The sequence below is a fragment of the Lepidothrix coronata genome, unplaced genomic scaffold (genome assembly GCF_001604755.1).
Source record: "Lepidothrix coronata isolate B3197 unplaced genomic scaffold, Lepidothrix_coronata-1.0 Scaffold46, whole genome shotgun sequence".
NCBI lineage: Eukaryota > Metazoa > Chordata > Aves > Passeriformes > Pipridae > Lepidothrix > Lepidothrix coronata.
This window is the reverse complement of record NW_016690226.1, coordinates 2,921,412-2,939,192: the sequence shown is the minus strand read 5'-3', so window position 1 is coordinate 2,939,192 and position 17,781 is coordinate 2,921,412. Positions and strand designations below refer to the sequence as shown.

The following is a 17,781-nucleotide window of genomic DNA, read 5'->3' as shown; positions in this document are numbered from 1 at the left end:
CTCCTGCCAGATCCATGCAGTGAATCTTTTCTGTCAACGGTCCCAAGTTTCTGTCCTCTCTGTTTATGTGTTGCAACAGCAGTTTCAGGTTATTTCCACAAGTGTCCTCTTTGATCTCCAGTAGCTGAAGTTAAGCAGTGATGCCATCATGCTATACCCACCTCCATGTCCTTCAGTGGCATCTTGAGAAACATTTATGCTGTGTACACCAGAAGTCATCTCAAAGGGTCAATTTAAAACTACAGGTGAATTGAATGTCCAGCAGAAAAAAAGAGTGAGAAGTCACCATTCCTGGTGAGTAACAACAACCTCTGCTACAGACTGCAGGAGGAGGCTGTTCCAATCATCTCACTTTGTTTAATCTATTTGAAAAATGTTTAGGGGTTTGTACACTTGAAAGGCATTACATGTGAACAAGATCTCTCGATATCTTCTGACCATTATATCACATTCATTTTATTCACTTCTGCTATATCTACATACTCCACTTCTCTCCTGAGCATTGCACTAGTTCCAGGGTGTCATGCTTACACATGTGGTTCCTTTTTGCCATCTTTTCTTCCTAGGGCATCAACAGTTTCAGCCTATAATACTCAAGTGACTTGAAAGATTGCATCTATTGACTCAATCTTGTAAAAATCATAAAAAGTCTTCATTTCCTGTTTTCAGTGTGTAAGCTTAAACAGCACACATACCAAAGCAGAATGTTTCTACTAATTGTTACAAGATCTTCACCATGGTATATGGACAACCCAACCTCAAGATGAATGAAAATAAATGCAAAGATAACAAGAAACAAACAGAAAGGAATAAATTCTCACCTGCCATGGTGATAGACCCTCCTACTGTACTTCCTGAAGCTTTAATTCTGAGTATTCTTGATATATAACACGTTTTGAGAAACAACTGGCAAGAAGAAGGCTGGGAATGTATAAATACTGCTGGTAGATTGGTAGACTTCAGAGTCACTGAACATTAATAAATGTTATTTTTCAGCAGTGATCTATTAGGGAGACAGCTTTCTAGATTAAACCAGAAGACCTTCATCTAGAAGCAATAAACTCTCAAGGTGGAAGATATAACAGTTAATTAACATTTTAGAAGCCCACACAAAATTCCATGGACAGCTCAGCTTTACTGACCTAGATTTCAATCCTGGACCTAATAAGTCAGGATTTTTTACATCTACCTACACATATGTGCTTTGCACAGAAGAGGGGAACAAACTCTGGAGTGTTGGGGGCAGCAGCTGTACACACAGAGGAGAACATGTTTTTGACAGCACTGTAAAGGCATCGTATAAGCAGAGCAGTACTTCTGCTCTGTGGATTTTCTTACCATCTTTGATTTCATCAGGGTCATAAGCCCCCTGCACCGTGCTCTCACGCAGCCAAATTGGTCTCTCTCTGGCTGGCTTTCCTTCACTTGCAGACCGGTTAAGATCCTCCTGGTCCTCCATGCTGATGACAACATTCTGGGTATACAAGTCCTCATATGATGGTCCTTTTGTAGTCCATGCTTCCCGATGGTGTCCACTTGCAAGGCCAGCTGCTGTCCCTGAACCAGCACCAGCTGCACGCTCTTTGCTACATGAAAGTCAAAGAGATAAAAACAGAGCACTCAGAACAGGCCCCTCCTTAGCTACTTAGCCCCTCCTTAGTCACTTTATGATTAGTTATCTTCCATGATCTGCACTGAGAACTTGCATTTTCAGTTCTAACATCTCTTGTCAGGAATTTCTGCACCAGCTTGATAGTTTGGGAAACTCTTAAATCTCTAATGGGAAACCCTGCATAAGGCCACGGCAACATCCACCATAGACACTGAAAAAACGAGACAGCACTAGAGATGCAGATGCACTCATGCAAAAACAAACATAAAATTCCAGAATGCCCTGAAACAAAAGCCACAGCAGCAAAACACAGTCGAACGGTAGTCTGGTATTTGGAAAAGCCTTTTTTTGGCCTTCACACAGCAACCATATACTGCATTAAAAAAGCACTAAAGTTTAACTATGGCAGATAGTAGGCCCAGAGACCCAGCATGCTCAGACCTGTGAACTGTTATTAACCACAGGATTCAAGGAGTTAACTCACCAAGAAAAACACAATTCAAACCTTTGCTTGAATTGTGAGTGACAACACACGAGAAGTCACCTCTCCTGTGTTACACAGGAGATCTGTACTATCCACAAATACAGCCTTGGGAGAAGTGGGGAGTCCAGCTAGAGAAGAAAGATGAGAAAGCACCTTCAAACCAGAGGACTAGGGCTGGGCAAAGGAATTTGTTTGCTGATGGTGTGCAGGAGGCGGCAAGACAGAAGAACAGCCTTCATTGTGGAAAAGCTGGAGAAGGAAAGGTACTGACTGATGCGAAGTGTATGGCAGTCAAAGCCTAGCCCTCCTTTGCCTCCTGAGAGGAGCTGCAGCCAGCACATTTCCCTCCAGGGCTCCTTCTAGCTCAGGAGACTGAGGGAGAAAATATTCCTGCTTGGATCTGATTGAAAGAGGACATCAGGTGGAATATTTTCTGCACATGATGATGGCAATGAGCCCAAAATACTCTCTGGCCTGTGTTGCTACATATGCATAGATCAGGGAAAGCAGCTGAATGGAAACTCATTGGTCTAGGGGTGGGGAAAGCCAAATGTGACTGTTCCTCTACTTCAGAATATTTCATCTTTTCAGAGAAACAGATCTGCTGCAGACTGTACCCACCCTCAGACATATAATTTCAGTCATCTGACTGCCAGTGGTACTTAGGGCTTTTCATAAGTAACAGCCCTGTCTCAACTCCTCCTCTTGTCCAGAGCAAATCCACCAGGGATAATGAATGATGCCAGCTGAGCTGACAGTTGTCATCAGTGAGCACAGTTCAGTTACTGTTGTCTACTCAATGACCTTTACTCCAACCAGGAAGCTTAAAATAAAGTTGCAGTTGGAGAAGTCCTGAATAATATGCAGGTTTTTTTAGTTCAGCAAGGACTTACCCACTGCTTGATGAGCTAATTCTGCTGGATTTTTAGGGGGAAACAGTGAAGGGAAAATAGAGAGGGAGGTGAACATCTCTCTCCCCCAGATAAAAAACCCTGGTGCTTTGTTCCACAGTTTGGATTGAGGGCTACTCACAGCCTCTCAGTAGTGATTTTGCTGGGCTCTGTTAGCAAAATGCTTCACAGCATCCGTGTTAGCATGTGTCCATACACTTAGCAGTTCTCTCCTGCAGCCAGCTCTGCTAGGAGAGCTTCATAGCAGCCTTGAATCTTGGGGCAGAAGGCTCATGCGCATGTGTTGCTTATATAACCTAAGGAACCACACAGAGACCTTCTTCCCAGCGTGTTATTTCAAGTGTTGGTACCTTTCAGCTCTCCAAGACAGGCGTGTGTTCTGTGAAAAGCGCCACTCTGCTTCCCACACAATAGAAATCTCTAACTAGCGTTTCCCTGACAATTTTATGTAATCCACTTTCCTCACAAGATGCACAATGCAGCTCTCCCCCAAGCTCTCCCTCCCCATGACTACAGCGTGATAGCTAAATACTCAGTGCCAGGAACTACCCAATAATACTTTTGCACAGAGGCCCCTGTAACTGTGCTTGAAATTGACTTTTTTCCTACACGGTATCATTTCACAGTGAAACACTTATTCCATGATGTCAGGAATGTTTCAAAAATGAAAGTAACAGTTCTAAGAGACACCTACAGTACTAATTACTTCAAGTGATCAACTGCAATGTCCCACACTGAGATGGAACCATCTAGGCACTTGCTGTCCACTTTTGGAGCCCGGTGAGCTTTGCAAATGTGCCTCAGTTTACTGCTTTGTATCTTGAGTGACACTGTCTGTAGACATGAGCAACACCTTAAGACTACCTGAACAGGGGAATACTCCTTTCTGCAAGAAGAGAACTTACGTTCAGCAACTCTATTCCAAAGTACAGGATTAGCCACCACGGATCAGGCGCCAGGTGCATGAGCTGCCTTACAGACAGCACAGAGCAGATGAAAGGACTGCACTCTTAAATCTCTCTCTAAGATCCATGATCTGCTTTTTCCTCACCTTGGTCTAGACTTCACATGGCCACCCTGCAGTCAGGAACTGTGGCAGCTCAGTGGCCCAGATGTGGCTACATTTGCTCTGTTACCCATCAGTTGTTTTATTCACTCTGATGGAAATCCCTTAATGAGTGGTTTAGCTGCCTTTAAAGGCAACATAAATAGTCTTTGACATAGCTGAGGTATGGCCCACAGAAACCACACTGTGCAATGGGCAAACAACTTGAAATTTTCATCTCAGTCCTGCTCAGACTATTAAGGTCTTGCATAATGGGGATAACTCTTTTTTTGCCATATCTGAAATAAAACACTTTTTCACTGCGCTGCTCTTAAGAGCTTCAACCTCACAACAAACAACCCATGGTTCCTGACAGCATGACCACAGAAAATTAATTCTGTGAAGACTTTTTGTTAATTGAAATCATGCTATTTTGACACAAGAAAATAGAGGGGTTATTAAAATCCGTAATTTTTTGAAAACCACAGAGAAGGGCTTAAGTAAAGCAGGTTTATTATGAAACCTGTGGGGCTAATTCATGCTTTGCCAAGATTAAGAAAATTAACAGCCTCTTAGAAAAATATAAATGAAGATCTACCCAGTTCCCCAAGGCAGGTGAATGACAGTTATGCAATGTCAGTGCTGTGGCTTAGAGCTCCTAAAAACTCTCCTGAACATACATAAGTTGCCTGTGTTAGTGCAAAGAGAAGATGCAGGCATTTTGTGACCTTTTCCGTTTGTTTCAGAATCACCAAATGTCAGTTTTGTCAATGATTTTAGACACTCAAGACTCCATAAAAACAGAGAGAATAAATAACCCAGGGTTTGGCACTTTGAAAAAATCTCACAGCAGTGCTTCCATGGAATTAGCTGCTTTGAATTAATAAGAGTTAATAAATAATTAAATCATTGTATGTACTGAAGCAAGTTGTGTTCAAGTAAGCATTTAAAAGGCTGCCTATTTATTTTGTCATTCCTTTCACAGAGTAATTAATCATTTACAATGTTTTTTAAGTATTTAAGAGTCAAGTAAGTGGGCGCTGCTATTTAATCATGGGACTGCACCAGGCTTCTCCTGTGATAATTTCCTGTACACAAAAGGGGAAGACTGAGAAATTACTCTCTTTTTGGTAGGGTTATCCCAGTTCTACTACTTAAACTACAGAAGAGAGATTTTAAAACAAAGTCTAGTGATTCAGCTTGGGTATAAAGGCTTCAAGGATTTCCCATATCACCAGACATGCTGAGCAACCTTGGGAAAATCTCCTCCATTCTTTATATTGCTTCTGTTTTTCTATCAGAATGATGAGGAAAAATAGCTACCTTCTTGGCTAGAAAAAGCCTATGAATAGACAAAGAATTTTTATTATATTAATTAGAAACTGTCTAGCATGAATATATGAGGAACATTCTCTCTCAAGGTTAGCCTGAGAGAAAAAAAGTGTATTCTGCTCGCTCTCCCATTAACTAAAGCCAAGCACCTCAAGGCACTGTGGGAATGCATCCCCTCATGTTACATTTTTTTCCCCTGTGTTAATTAATTTTTTTTTAAATACAGTGAAGTGCATCACATTTCACCAGAACTGACAGAACTGACAGCTCCCCACATCTTTCTGCATTATTTAAACATCATCTGTTTTTGTACAGCTAGGAATGTTCTGGAAGAAAGTGTCATTTCCACAGGTAAGAACATTTTAAAGAGTTTTTGACTCCAACATGGTTTCCTCCCGAAAAGGTGTGTAACAAGTTGGGGAAAATCAGAAGAAAAAAACCCCTTATTACAAGTAAAGTCTTCAAAGTAGAATGTTGTAATATGTGGATTTGAAGTAAAAGGTGTAGACCGCAGACAGCTTAGTTTCAAAAGCCGTGTAGAAGCAAAATAAATAGATGAAAGATAAGTGCTTGAGAGAAAGAAGACAGCATAGATGGCACCTTCAGAGTTTTGTCAAGGGGCTGCAGTTTGCATTTTTTAAATACTGAGGCAAGGCCTTGGTATCCATACCAGCCGCAGCACAGCAAGCAGCAGGCAATTCAAGCATCCCACCTCACAGAAAACTACATGCAGGAAGCTGACCAGAGGAACAGCCATCTGCCTTGTTTAGTAAAAAATGGTTACAGCCCTTTGTCTCCTTATAAACCACACATTCCTTGGGGAATCTGTTAGTTTCTTGCACAGTTGGTGCTGAACAAGTAAGTCCTCAATGCAGCCAGAGACTGCACAAGGTTTAGGAAACCCCCACGGAGAGGAGCACACTACAAGGAAGCAGTGCAGTGAGAGAAGACCAGGCGGGTTCCCACCTCTGCTTCAGGGCAGGAATCTCTGTGGGTTCTGGCTCCAGGATTTCATAGGCTAAGTTAACGTCTTCCGTCTCACGAAGCAGCGCATAGATGGGCTCAATCTGCTCATTAAATCTTGCAACGAGTGTCCTTGCATCCTTTTTGGGCATTGCCGACTCATCTTCTTCCACTTCAGTCTCACAGAAGGTACAGCGGAAAGTTCCTAAAACGAGAAAAGTTGCTCAGTGTTGGAAGGAAACAGCAGGCCTGGCTCTTCACACAGCCTTCCCAACAGCAGTGCCTTGCTGTTTCCTTAGCTTGATGCTAAGTAGCTTTTCTCCCCCGAAAATCCCTTCCCACACATGGTGTACCTGGTTATTATTTAAGCAGACAACAAAGCAAGCATTTTGATACCATCTAGTGATACCCAGCTGGGTACAGTTTCTCGCTCTGAAAAGCCCGGATGGGCTGCGGTACCTCTACGGAGACATCTCCTAATCTCTCTCCCTCTTTCTTGCTGCACATTTTAAATGTCAGCTACGACTGGGCTGTGATAAAAAGCTATACAATATCCTCTAAGGAGTTCAAATATCGTCTGTTTCAGTTGCTTGCACTGGTATCTCCCTGGCCACACCAACAGGCTCATTTCCCAGTGAAACAGTGTAATTTTACACTGCACTAACCAGCCTGCAGTAACTGCTCATATAACCATTGTCACTCTGCAAATACTGCAAAAAAAAGATGGCTTCTCCTTCTGTTTCAGGGCCAAAATAGGCAAAATAGTCATTACTGCAAGCAGCAAATGCAAAAACTTATCCCACCCAACTCCCATATTAACTTTTTAAAATTAAGAATGGAAAGATAAGAATTGTGTGAATGGCAATTAAGAATAAGCTTGTTTTACAGACCTTGTCAGGACCTATAAAAACAGGTCAAACATAAAGGCAACTGAAATGGCTGCATGGCAAAGCAGTTACAACAAACCTACTGAACTCCTGCACAGCCAGCTTTTTGGTTTCATTGCTCCATCTGTGAGTAGGACCCTTGGGGCAGTACATGCACAGTAGGATCTTACCATATGGTCTGCTATGAGGGGAGCAGCACAGTGTAATGACTTAGTCTTGCAAGTGCTGGACTGAGAACATACCACTGCCACCTCAGAACATTACATGCAGAGTGATGCTCACAGGCTTCTTGATTTCTCTTGCCCGTGGGTGATATTTTTTATTTATCCATTCTGTGACACCTATGCACATCTAGCATCACCTCTCAATACTCCAACAAAGAAATGAAAACATCTTTTTATCTACAGGGAAGCCTGAGGATAGGCCCTGTCATGGAAATGGTAATCTTATGTCTAAAAATCAGAATTAGAATCAGTATTGAAGCCTGCTATTATCACCAATGCTATGTACAAACACAGTCGAAAGAACAGGGTTTGCCCAGAGCACTTGGGCATAATGTAATGAGACAGGCTGGCAAGCCAGGGCTTCTGGTATCTTGGTTTGTTGCTTACACAGATTTGCTAGTCTTGTGACTTCATTTTTCAGCACACCACCTTCTCTGCCGATAATACAGTGATAAAAACAGACCTAACTTCTTCAGGGATGGCTGTGAGGGCTAGACAATGCTTGCACGCTTCTCGGGAAGCACAGAAAAGCTGTTTATGACAGGAGGTAGATCTGTTGCCTCTCACCACAGTCTGCAGAGATGCAGTTTTCGACCTTGACACCATCTGAAGTAGCTTCTGCTCATTGTCACTCAGAAATTAATGCATGTTGTGTATGTGGCCTCTAATATGTACACATTTCCTGCAATAAACCCTCTCTTTAGAAAGTTTGTCTTATCGACAAGTAAAAGCTAGAGGACCCAACAACAGCAGTACGCAAAGTAAAAGGTAAGTGGATAAAGTGCTCTTCTCTCCCATCCAAGCATGAAACACTCTGCTTATGTTTTCTCCAGGCTGTAAAAACTGTCCCTGATGATTCAAAGCTGTACATTATATAAGCTAGCAGCCTGGAAAAAACTGAAACCAAAGTTTGGTCGCCTTATCCCACATCTGAGGCTATTGATGTGACATAAGTTAAATCAATTTAAAATAATTAGCACATCTCACTGCCCCTAACAGACTAAGGGAGTAAACACAGGTTAATGAAGAAAACAACCCTCTTTTTACACCCCCCCGTAAGTCCTGTTACATGTTCCTGAGACAGCTCAGACTTTTCACGCTTCCATCTGTGAACCCCATGAGTATCTGCTAAAGATTAAGATCATAGGGAGAATGGTTCCAATTCAGAGTACTAAAAAATCAGAAAGTAAATACAGCTCTAATGAAACAGAACTCCTAAAGCTATCATGGATTTGCTGCAATTTCCATCCCTCAGGGTTCTTAATAAGTAAAAAAAGTTAATAGATGAATTATGTAAAGAATCTGGGAATGGGTGAAATGACAAGCTTCCTCCATTAATATGCTGATTTTTTTTCAAGGTGATGCAGCATTTCACAATAGGCATATGTGATTAGAGAACTGGGAAGCTGCTTTGCCATGGCAGATGGCATTTACATGTTGCAAACCTCTTTTGATAAACTTTTAAGAGGTCATAAAATGTCACCAAAGCTTTTATGACATGGCACATCACATCAGCAGTGACACACGTTCCTTTCAGATACGAATTGCATGTGACAAACATGAAGTGGAAGCCGTCCAAAGGCTAAAAATGGCAATGCTTCAACTCCAACTATGCATTTCTTCCTTCAGCCCTAACACAATTTATAGTTTTTCAATTCAAACATGCTGCATAAACCAAGACAAATAGATATCCTGGAGCAGAGAGACATGAGGTTTTTCTGCATCTCAGAAATGCTAATGAAGAGCACATACATCCCCTCCTTTCCACACGTGCTCAGGCATTCAACAGACCTCTCTGGCTGCACGCTAAAAACCAGCCATCTGAAAGAGATCTCCTCATGTTCCCAGACTCTCCAGGACAGATACGCTGGTAATCTGGCTGCCCAAGGCTTACTAAGATTAAAGCAGTTTAAACTCTGAAGTACGGGGCCAGAATATTTAGAGGTAATTCCTAATGACTTGATTTCACTTGAGAGAAGGAAAAGGTCAACCACCTACACACATTGAACGCAGGATGTCCAAGTGTGCATGCTGCATCTGCTACAATTAACACATTTAACTGGTTACAGACTCCTGAGCCTGAGCCCAGGCCCTGCTCACATCCTTCTCAAAGGGTTCAAGTCTCATCTCCTGCCCAACAGGGTGTGTTCCTTCCACTCTGTCCTTTGGGATGCTGTTCCAGACTCTCACTACTCTCTTAAAAATTATTTAATTTTCAACCTCAACTTATTCCCCTTCATCTCAAACCTAATGACTGTTGTGTCAAAAACTGTATCTCAGCTCAGCCAGCTTCTATCTTGTAGGTATATTTAAAAACTGCTGTCTTACTCATCTCATACTGGCCCATTTTGCAAGGCCACACATTTTTCTCTACCTTTTAAAACTGATCACCCACTCCTCTAGCAGCCTTAACAGTCTCATTGGGCCCTTTCTCCACTTGGCTCTCACCTTTCTGCTGTAGAGATGGAAGTATAGAAGTGTCCAGATGGATTCTCCCAATAGCCCAGTGGCATTAGTGCTTCTCTGATAGCCACCGAGACCTTTTAAGATCACAGTGTAACAAACCATGAAAGCACTGTCTCAATTATCACAAGATCTAGCAATGCTTCCAGATCTTTCTCCTTTGTAGTTTCCAGCTGATGAACTCCATGTTTATAGCAGACATTTGCATGAGATGCTAGGTATGTGACACTGTACTTCAGAGTATAACCTTTCAGCTCCTTTTTATTCCTCCAGCCTTCATCTTCATCCAATTCTTTGTTCTTGACTGCATCAGAAAACATTAAGCTAATTTATTTTCAAAATCTCCCACAACCTTCTTTTAGAAGTACCATTATTACCATTACATGGAGAGTGAGCTAAGGCACAGATGGCACAATTTCAGAAGTATCTGCTGATTTGAGCAGTACTTGATTTGAGATGCCTAAGAAATGCTTTTCTGAAACTTCTATTTGAGAACAGAGCATGCAGTGTTTTTACCAATCTTCTTCCAGGCTCTAGAATTGGGCATCTCAGTTAGGTACAGTTAGGTACAACACCTAATGATAGCCTTTGAAAAGTTTAGCTTAAAATGGCTAGTTCAACTTCACACAAATTCAGCTGGCCTGGAGGATCAGATCACATTCCTGTGGCTACTACAGCTGTTTTCTTCAAGTAATCCCCTGACTCTCACAGTGCATTTTTCCTTCTTCTTCAGCAAGCCAGACAAAAAGTGCCTTATATGCACACAACTCCTCTCTCTCATTGAGCAAAGCATACTTTGGGGTGGTGGTAGAGAATCATGTCATAGAGAAAAAGTTACAGGATGCACAAGCAGCTTTAGTTTCAGCACTCCCTAATGCTGAGTGCTTCATTTGATGTTAAAATGAGAGTATTAAGACCCCGAGGAAAGGATGAAAGTTTCCTAGGTTCCTACCAACAGGAAGCCAGACGAATGCCTCCCACAATGTGATGTGCCAACAGCCATATGGTTCATTTGCAGACCTGGAGCCCTCAGTTCTGCACAGGCCTCCACCTGGGAAGATGATGACCTGCCCGTGCTGCAGGGGGAGCAGGATACCTTGCCAGCTTGCTTTCTGGTAACAAAGGGAGGATGAGAAGGAAACAGCTTTGGTTCTGCTCTAGCTTCTTAAAAGAGAAGTGGTTTGTGGAACCTGTTATCCTACCCACTAGCTCCATGCCTGAGGTTTTCTACTCAGCTCTTCCCATCTGCTCCCATCCCAGTTCTGGGCTTTCCCCCTCTCTGAAGGTCCTATTCTCCCTGCTAGCGAGTCTATCTAGTCCTGCTTTCTAAGCCTGGGCTTTTCTCACTTCTCAAACTTCTCTGTCCATTCTTCTTTTCCCGGGCTTCTTTTTCCAATTTCAACCCCTCCCCATTCCCGTGCCTCTCTGCCCCCAGCTCTCAGATCAGTTAATTCTGCCTCTTGATTTGAGCCCTGGTCATCAAACTAATTTCCTGTTTCAAGCCAGAGAGATGGAAGATCTTTTCACAGCACAACCTGTCATTCAGAACAGTATTACACAGGCAAAAGAATACACATTTCTCTGGTCTCCCCTACTTTCTCATCAGCTCATTCTTCAATACAACCAGATTTTTTTTAATTCAATTTTCCTAAGCAATTTAAATTTAGTCAGATGCACAGAATGAGAAAAACTCAGCATACAGTAAGTGTTTGACAAAGTTTAGAACAGAACAAAAATCACAGAGCAATTCCTATGCCTGCCCTCCACAAACGATCCAAACTCATGTAATGGAAATACTTAGCAAACTATGTAATAGACAGTGCTATTGGTACAAATTATAATTAACTTCCCTTCATTTCTCATTGATTTTCAAGATTTAGAGGACTATTTAAAACAGCACCTAAAGGCATGTCTCTCGTGAATCACTAAAGACACAAATAGTAGGCCATGTGGCTACAACAGACCCGGATCATTAGCTAAGATAACATAATCTACCTTAGGATATAAGGATACTTACCTACTAGAAATAGAAACCTGAGGGGTTAAATTGAAGCAAATAGAGTTTTAATGATCTTAATAGACTGAGCTAGTAACAGAGCTAATTGTTAAAGCAGCTGATTGTTAACTGGATTAATGATAGTACAGATAAGACAGTAGGAGCTGTTGTTCCTTAGTGATGCCCAAACTTAAACAGACTTCTCTGCCCTCATCAAACTGTTCTCACTTTCGCAATGAGAAAGCAACTCAGTGTGTCTGAGTGGAAAACACACTCCTGCCACATAGAAAGATGAGTCTCCTGTCAATTTTATCAGGTAGTGCTTCCCTGGCCCCATCTCTCTTCCTCTACTGGAAACCTATAGACCTAAGTACATTCGTATTCACATTCAACTTCCAAAAATGTAGCTGCTTTAAGAAAAAATAGAGAAATTCACCAACATAATCTGTCTCCTGAACACCACAGCAATATACCATTCTCTCTTGCAAGTGTTTCTACACATGCTTTAAAAGAGCTGGTTACAGAGCATAGTGAGTTACATAAAACATAATGCCACATCTCATCTTTCTGAAACAGGTTTCATGGTCCACTGGATCTCAAGCTCTTGGGGACCCTCCACAGACCAGGGCTGACTGCAGTACTCTCTCTTGAAATGTGACACAGAAAGTGCAAGTTTTTATATTAGTCCTGTTTGGGAAAGCCCAGAGCAGACCCTGTTTTCAGAGCTTCTTACAGTATGAAAACAAACACCGGACCACGTGTAGAAAGTATCAACATTTTGGGAAGATTCATTAACCCCACTTCTGGAATAAAACATCCAGCTTTGCTATTGCAACCCAAAACGGATCAGGTTCCATCCCATTCGCTTTAAAATTTCTAACTGTAGAGAAGATAAGGTATATTGCGACTGAGATGAGTAGCCTTGGTCAGAGCAGAACATGTGGGTGACCTCTGAAAGCAGAGAACTGAAAAGCACACAGGACAGTGCTGCCCGGAGAAGATGGTCAGTGCAGTGGCTGTATTTTGAAGCTCAGTACACAGCACCCTGCAAACAGCACTGCACCCAAATTGTGGCACTCACCGTAGGAGGCCTGAGCAGATGTGAACATGGACTGCTAAATACAGCACCCTGCCCCCAAAAGTGACAGCTCGCCTAATAACAGGCTAAGAAAGTACAGTGTCTTCTCTATCCCTCTCTTCCTTTTCTGAAGAGGCACTACCAGGTACATACGATTAGGATTACGGGCAGGAGGGACAGCAATGACCAATACTACAGGCTGCCTAACATATCCTATTATCAGATCCTAGACTGAAATTTGCTAAAACATCTTTTATATCACGATTCTGCCTCAGAAGAGTGAGGAAGCATGTGGAGTGCACGTTTATAAAATGTCAAGCACGGCAGTTCAGCTAAAAATGGGACTAGGAACAAATACTGTAACTAATATTGTTAACTGAAGAGAGATTTTCATCTCTTTATGAATTTTTCCATAGTATCTGAATACCTAAGAAAATTGCATTATCTACTGTTTACAAATGGGATCAAGACTCCACAATGAAGGAAAAAAATTCCTTTTAACTTTATATGCCCCAAATCTAGATCCAGTTTTTCTCAGGTCTGTACATATTCTAGTACAACTCTTACTGAGTTAACAGCTATGAGATTGATACTTCTCAGTATCAGACCATAAGGTTTTAAGATAGGTTTCTGTAAATTAGAGAATGAGCAATGGTTGTTCACCTGCAAACAGCTTGCTTTCCTTGACCTGCTGTTCGATATGAAATGGGACTGTGTGGTGGAGACAGAAGGAAAAAATCCAGGTTCCTGAGACAGCATTCAACTCTCTAGCATACACGTGTAACAGGTTTGGGAAGCAGTCATACATATATACTTCTACCCTCCAAATCAGCCTTTGAAAATGGCTGATTGAAAAAGCTTTTTCTAAGTGCAAAACCCAGTGTTTCATCATACAATTCAACACCATTTCATAATACATGCACACCAAGATATAGTTCTGACTTTTGAGTACCTGAGCCTTAATAATGCTTCTTAACTATTTTTCTTTAATATAGATTCAGAGTATTGAGTTGCCCACCAGGTATTAAACAGAGAGTAAACATTTCATTTGGGATAAATGTCAATCAGTTTCCTTTCAAAGCTTCTATTATCGTGATATAGATGTAGCAGCCACAGCATTTAAGGGCACTTATGCAGTAGCACTATTTCTGATTCAGATGAGGTAATTCTGCCAGAAATGTGTTCAAGAGGTTTCAAAACTGCAACTCACCAACACATAAAAAAAGATCAATTTGTTTGAAAAATAAAAACAAGATGGTAACTTACAGCAACAACAAAAACAAGATAAAGGCATACTCTTCAATACACAGTGGGAACAGCAAAAGATGAAAGAATTATATTTTATAATTGCCATTAAGCAGTGTCTCACTATAATCAGAAAGAAATTTCACTTAGCCAGTGCATATGTTCATGTATTATTTATTCTTCCTGAGAGCAGTGTGTAAATGTATAAAAACTGAGGGACTGGCAGTCCTGGAAACAGAAGGTCTCTCTGTTAAGCTGCAGAGCGGATTTTACTCAGGCAGTTACATTATTTTAGGCATAATTTGGAAAAATGGTGGTGCTAGAATGTTATTACAGATGGCCAAGAATAGTGTCCGGCATTCGTTCTGGAACCTCTCGGCACAAAATGAACCCTGCTGTTAACAATAGAAGGAGAAATTGCTGAGATAAGACACCCTTGCCAACACCTTCAAATACATAAGAAGAGTGTTTTTCTTCCTGGAAAATCTCAAGCATTTAGAGAAACAAAAGGTTTCAGAGGCTTGTTCCAGATTGCCCTGTTTCAGGCAATGGCAAACATGAAAATACTTTCCCCATGCCTGAGATCCATTTACAGAATTACATAATATTCTGAGTTGGAAGGGTCTCACAAGGATTATCAAGTCCAACTCTTAAGAGAAAGGCCCATACATTGTGGGATCGAACCCACAATCCTGGCATTATTAGTACTGTGCTCTAACCAATGGAGCTATTGGCAGCTTATGTTAAACCACCCCAGCACTTCTGATTTTCTGAGGGAGATCTGTTCTTCTATGTTCTCTGTCACTACCAAATCCCTTTAGTATCATACAACAGATTCCCTGAGGAGAGAGATTTACAACTGTGGCACAACTACTATGCTACTTATAGTCAAAAAGGGCTTCAAATTCAATAGATGGTGGCTCAGAAATGGCAACAACTTAAAATCCTTTACTTTCAAATTCTCCTCAGAGCTAAAGTGTAGCAAGAAAAATCTATTCCTACATGAGCTTTCCCCAACAAAGCTACGAGGGCCACCAACAGAGAACAATAGAAATTAATAAAAAATGAAAAAAAAAGTAAAATGTCATTTTCTCCTCATTCTAATAAACTCCAGATAAAAAGAAGAGTACCCAAGGGAACACACTGTGGATGCCGAGACTTTGCATTTCATGCAAATCTGCTCATGTACACACACAAAATCTGTTTAAGAACAAAGAGTAAGAACAAAATCCTTAAACCATGGTCCCAAGACAGTATTTGAAAGGCTAGTGGGGCCAATGTTGAAAGTATGCGTTTCCACACCAGTATTTCAAGCCTTGGGATGGCAGCAGCTGGCAACAGCAAGAAAGAGGAAGCAGGGCAGTGAGCTCAAGCAAGCACATTGTTTCCAGCTTCATTTTCAATGGCTTCACATAATGGAATGGGCCAACACCAACAGGACAAGCTGTTCTTCAGTCTGCTTTTCCCTTTTTCTTTTCCAAGAGGTTTTGGAGGCCCTTCACAACAAACAAAGGTTTTTCTGATGTTGGTTACTTAAGAATAAAGACAGTCTATTATCAGAACAGACATCATATTACCCTCCTCCTTTCTGAAGGTCTGAAATAGTTCATGGGCAACATTCACCAGCTATTTACTGGTGTAAGAGATTATGCTCCTACCCTGCAGCTTTTGAAGGTGCCTCAGCAGTGCAAAAATATACAACAGTATGTGATAAGAACAAGTGCCGCTCTCCACTTGACTTCCTACTGGGAATGTGCAGGATGATGCAAACTAACATTTTCTACTCAACTAAATTGTATTCTCATCCATACAAAAGGTAACAGATCACCTTCTGAATTCTGCACATACCCTTTGCCTGGAAGTGCCACCTCTTAACAGGTGCCTTACACACCATTTGTATAAACCTATTGATTCTTTTCGTATTTCTCACATTTTAGCACAAGAAGCCTCACTTCTTACCTGCCATCAAGAAAACAGGAATACCCATGAATTCTTTTTTGTACCTTTAGATATTCTTTTGGACAGTCATGCCACCCACTGTTCTCTTTCTTCCTTAATGCTATGCCTTTTAAAAACTCCTTTGTGCAAAAGGTCTTTATATTTCACTTTCAAAGGAAATACCTTTCCCCTCTTCCTCGAGAAAATGACACACCACACGAGACAGCCCAAACTGGTCCCAGTACTGCTGCACAAAGGGCCACCTCTCATGGCTGGGAAAGGATTACAGCTGAGCCAGATCCCACCTGCACATAACCCAGGGCTCAGGGCAGAGCTGGCAGAAGAGAATGAAGAGAAATCCGAAGAAGTGTGATGGCAAAGCTTCCTCCAAAGACAGCACTTAGAGCTTAACCACCCTTTTTCCCTTCTCGTCCATGCACAGCCATTAGAGTAATGGGAGTGGCACTGAAAGCTCGGGCAGTGCTTCGCAGAGCTGGCAGGAAGAACCCCATTTTCTCATTAAATAGAAGGGAGAACAAATGGAAAGAGAGGCTCCTTGGGACTGAGCTGAGCTCCAAACTGCAGGATGGTGCCAGAATTGCCATGGACAGAAATAATCTGGCAGATTCCAAGTGAAAGAATTGCACAGATGCCAGAAGATAACCTGGAGCATGAAAGGAAGCTAGGACTATAAAAATGTTGGAAAAAAAAATTAGGGGAGGGGAATAACAGGGCACAAGGCAAAACATGCAGGAGAAATTGTTGAGGCTGCTCAAATGCTGGCCCATTATATGGAGCAGGATCTCTTGTGAAGCCTGGACTGAGGTCTGGGTAGCTCTCTCCCACAGTGCCTCAGGGAAAGAAGCAACTGAGGAGGTGTACTTTTTACCTTTCCAAATAATGACCTTATGTATCCCTTTCCATGGGAATGGCATGGGCCCACACAGGTGAGAGGGACTAAAACAACAGCTTGGCCTACTGAAACAGTCTAAGGTGCCATGGGCTTAAGTTAAAAACTTGGATTTCTGTTAACAACCCTTCAAAGACCAAATTCCCAACACTCTCAGCTCCACTACCTGCTTGGAAAGGAGGTGCTAATGTTCTTTTTGGAGGAAAGATATCTCTACAGCTACAGGCAATTTCTGCCTTCTGTACTGCAGTCTCTCATCACAGGTTTCACGGTAAAACTGAGTAATGCACACCAATGGAGCCAGGCACCTCCGCACTGCAGGGTCTGTACAAAACCTCGCCTTACCAGCATCCAACCACTTCAAAAGATTTAAAGGGCAAGCCACCCCATGTGCACATAACTTTGTTTAAACCAGCCCCTCACTCCAGCAACTTGCATACCAAAACAAGCAGTTTGGAAGAGCAAGGATAATGAAACCAACTGAGTCCCGAGATTGTTTCACTTATTAAAAAAATACGTAACAAAGGACATTTCAGATGCTAGGGATGGAAAATAGGAACAGTCTGACCTTCCTGCAGCAGCACACAGAACTGAACAGAAACAAAGCCAGCGAGACTAGTTTTACAATTCAGTCTGACCTATGCACAACAAGAAAAGAGCCAGTAAAGTAATTTATTTCCATTCTTACAATTT

At 41.8% G+C, this 17,781-nt stretch overlaps 1 protein-coding gene across 11 annotated transcripts in view; it reads right to left on the bottom strand.

Annotated features, from left to right (window-relative positions):
• Positions 1-17,781, bottom strand: part of GTF2E1 (general transcription factor IIE subunit 1) — a 78,043-nt gene that overhangs the window by 31,740 nt on the left and 28,522 nt on the right. For all 11 annotated transcript variants that reach the window (XR_001874737.1, XR_001874738.1, XR_001874736.1 and 8 more), the window contains exons 3-4: positions 6,351-6,552; positions 1,339-1,586 (exon numbers count right to left, since the gene is read on the bottom strand). Coding sequence is in view for 4 of the 11 variants with exons in the window: in XM_017814805.1 (XP_017670294.1) it covers positions 1,339-1,586; positions 6,351-6,552 (450 nt within the window). In the remaining 7 variants the exon portion in view is untranslated. The remainder of the gene's footprint in view (positions 1-1,338; positions 1,587-6,350; positions 6,553-17,781) is intronic.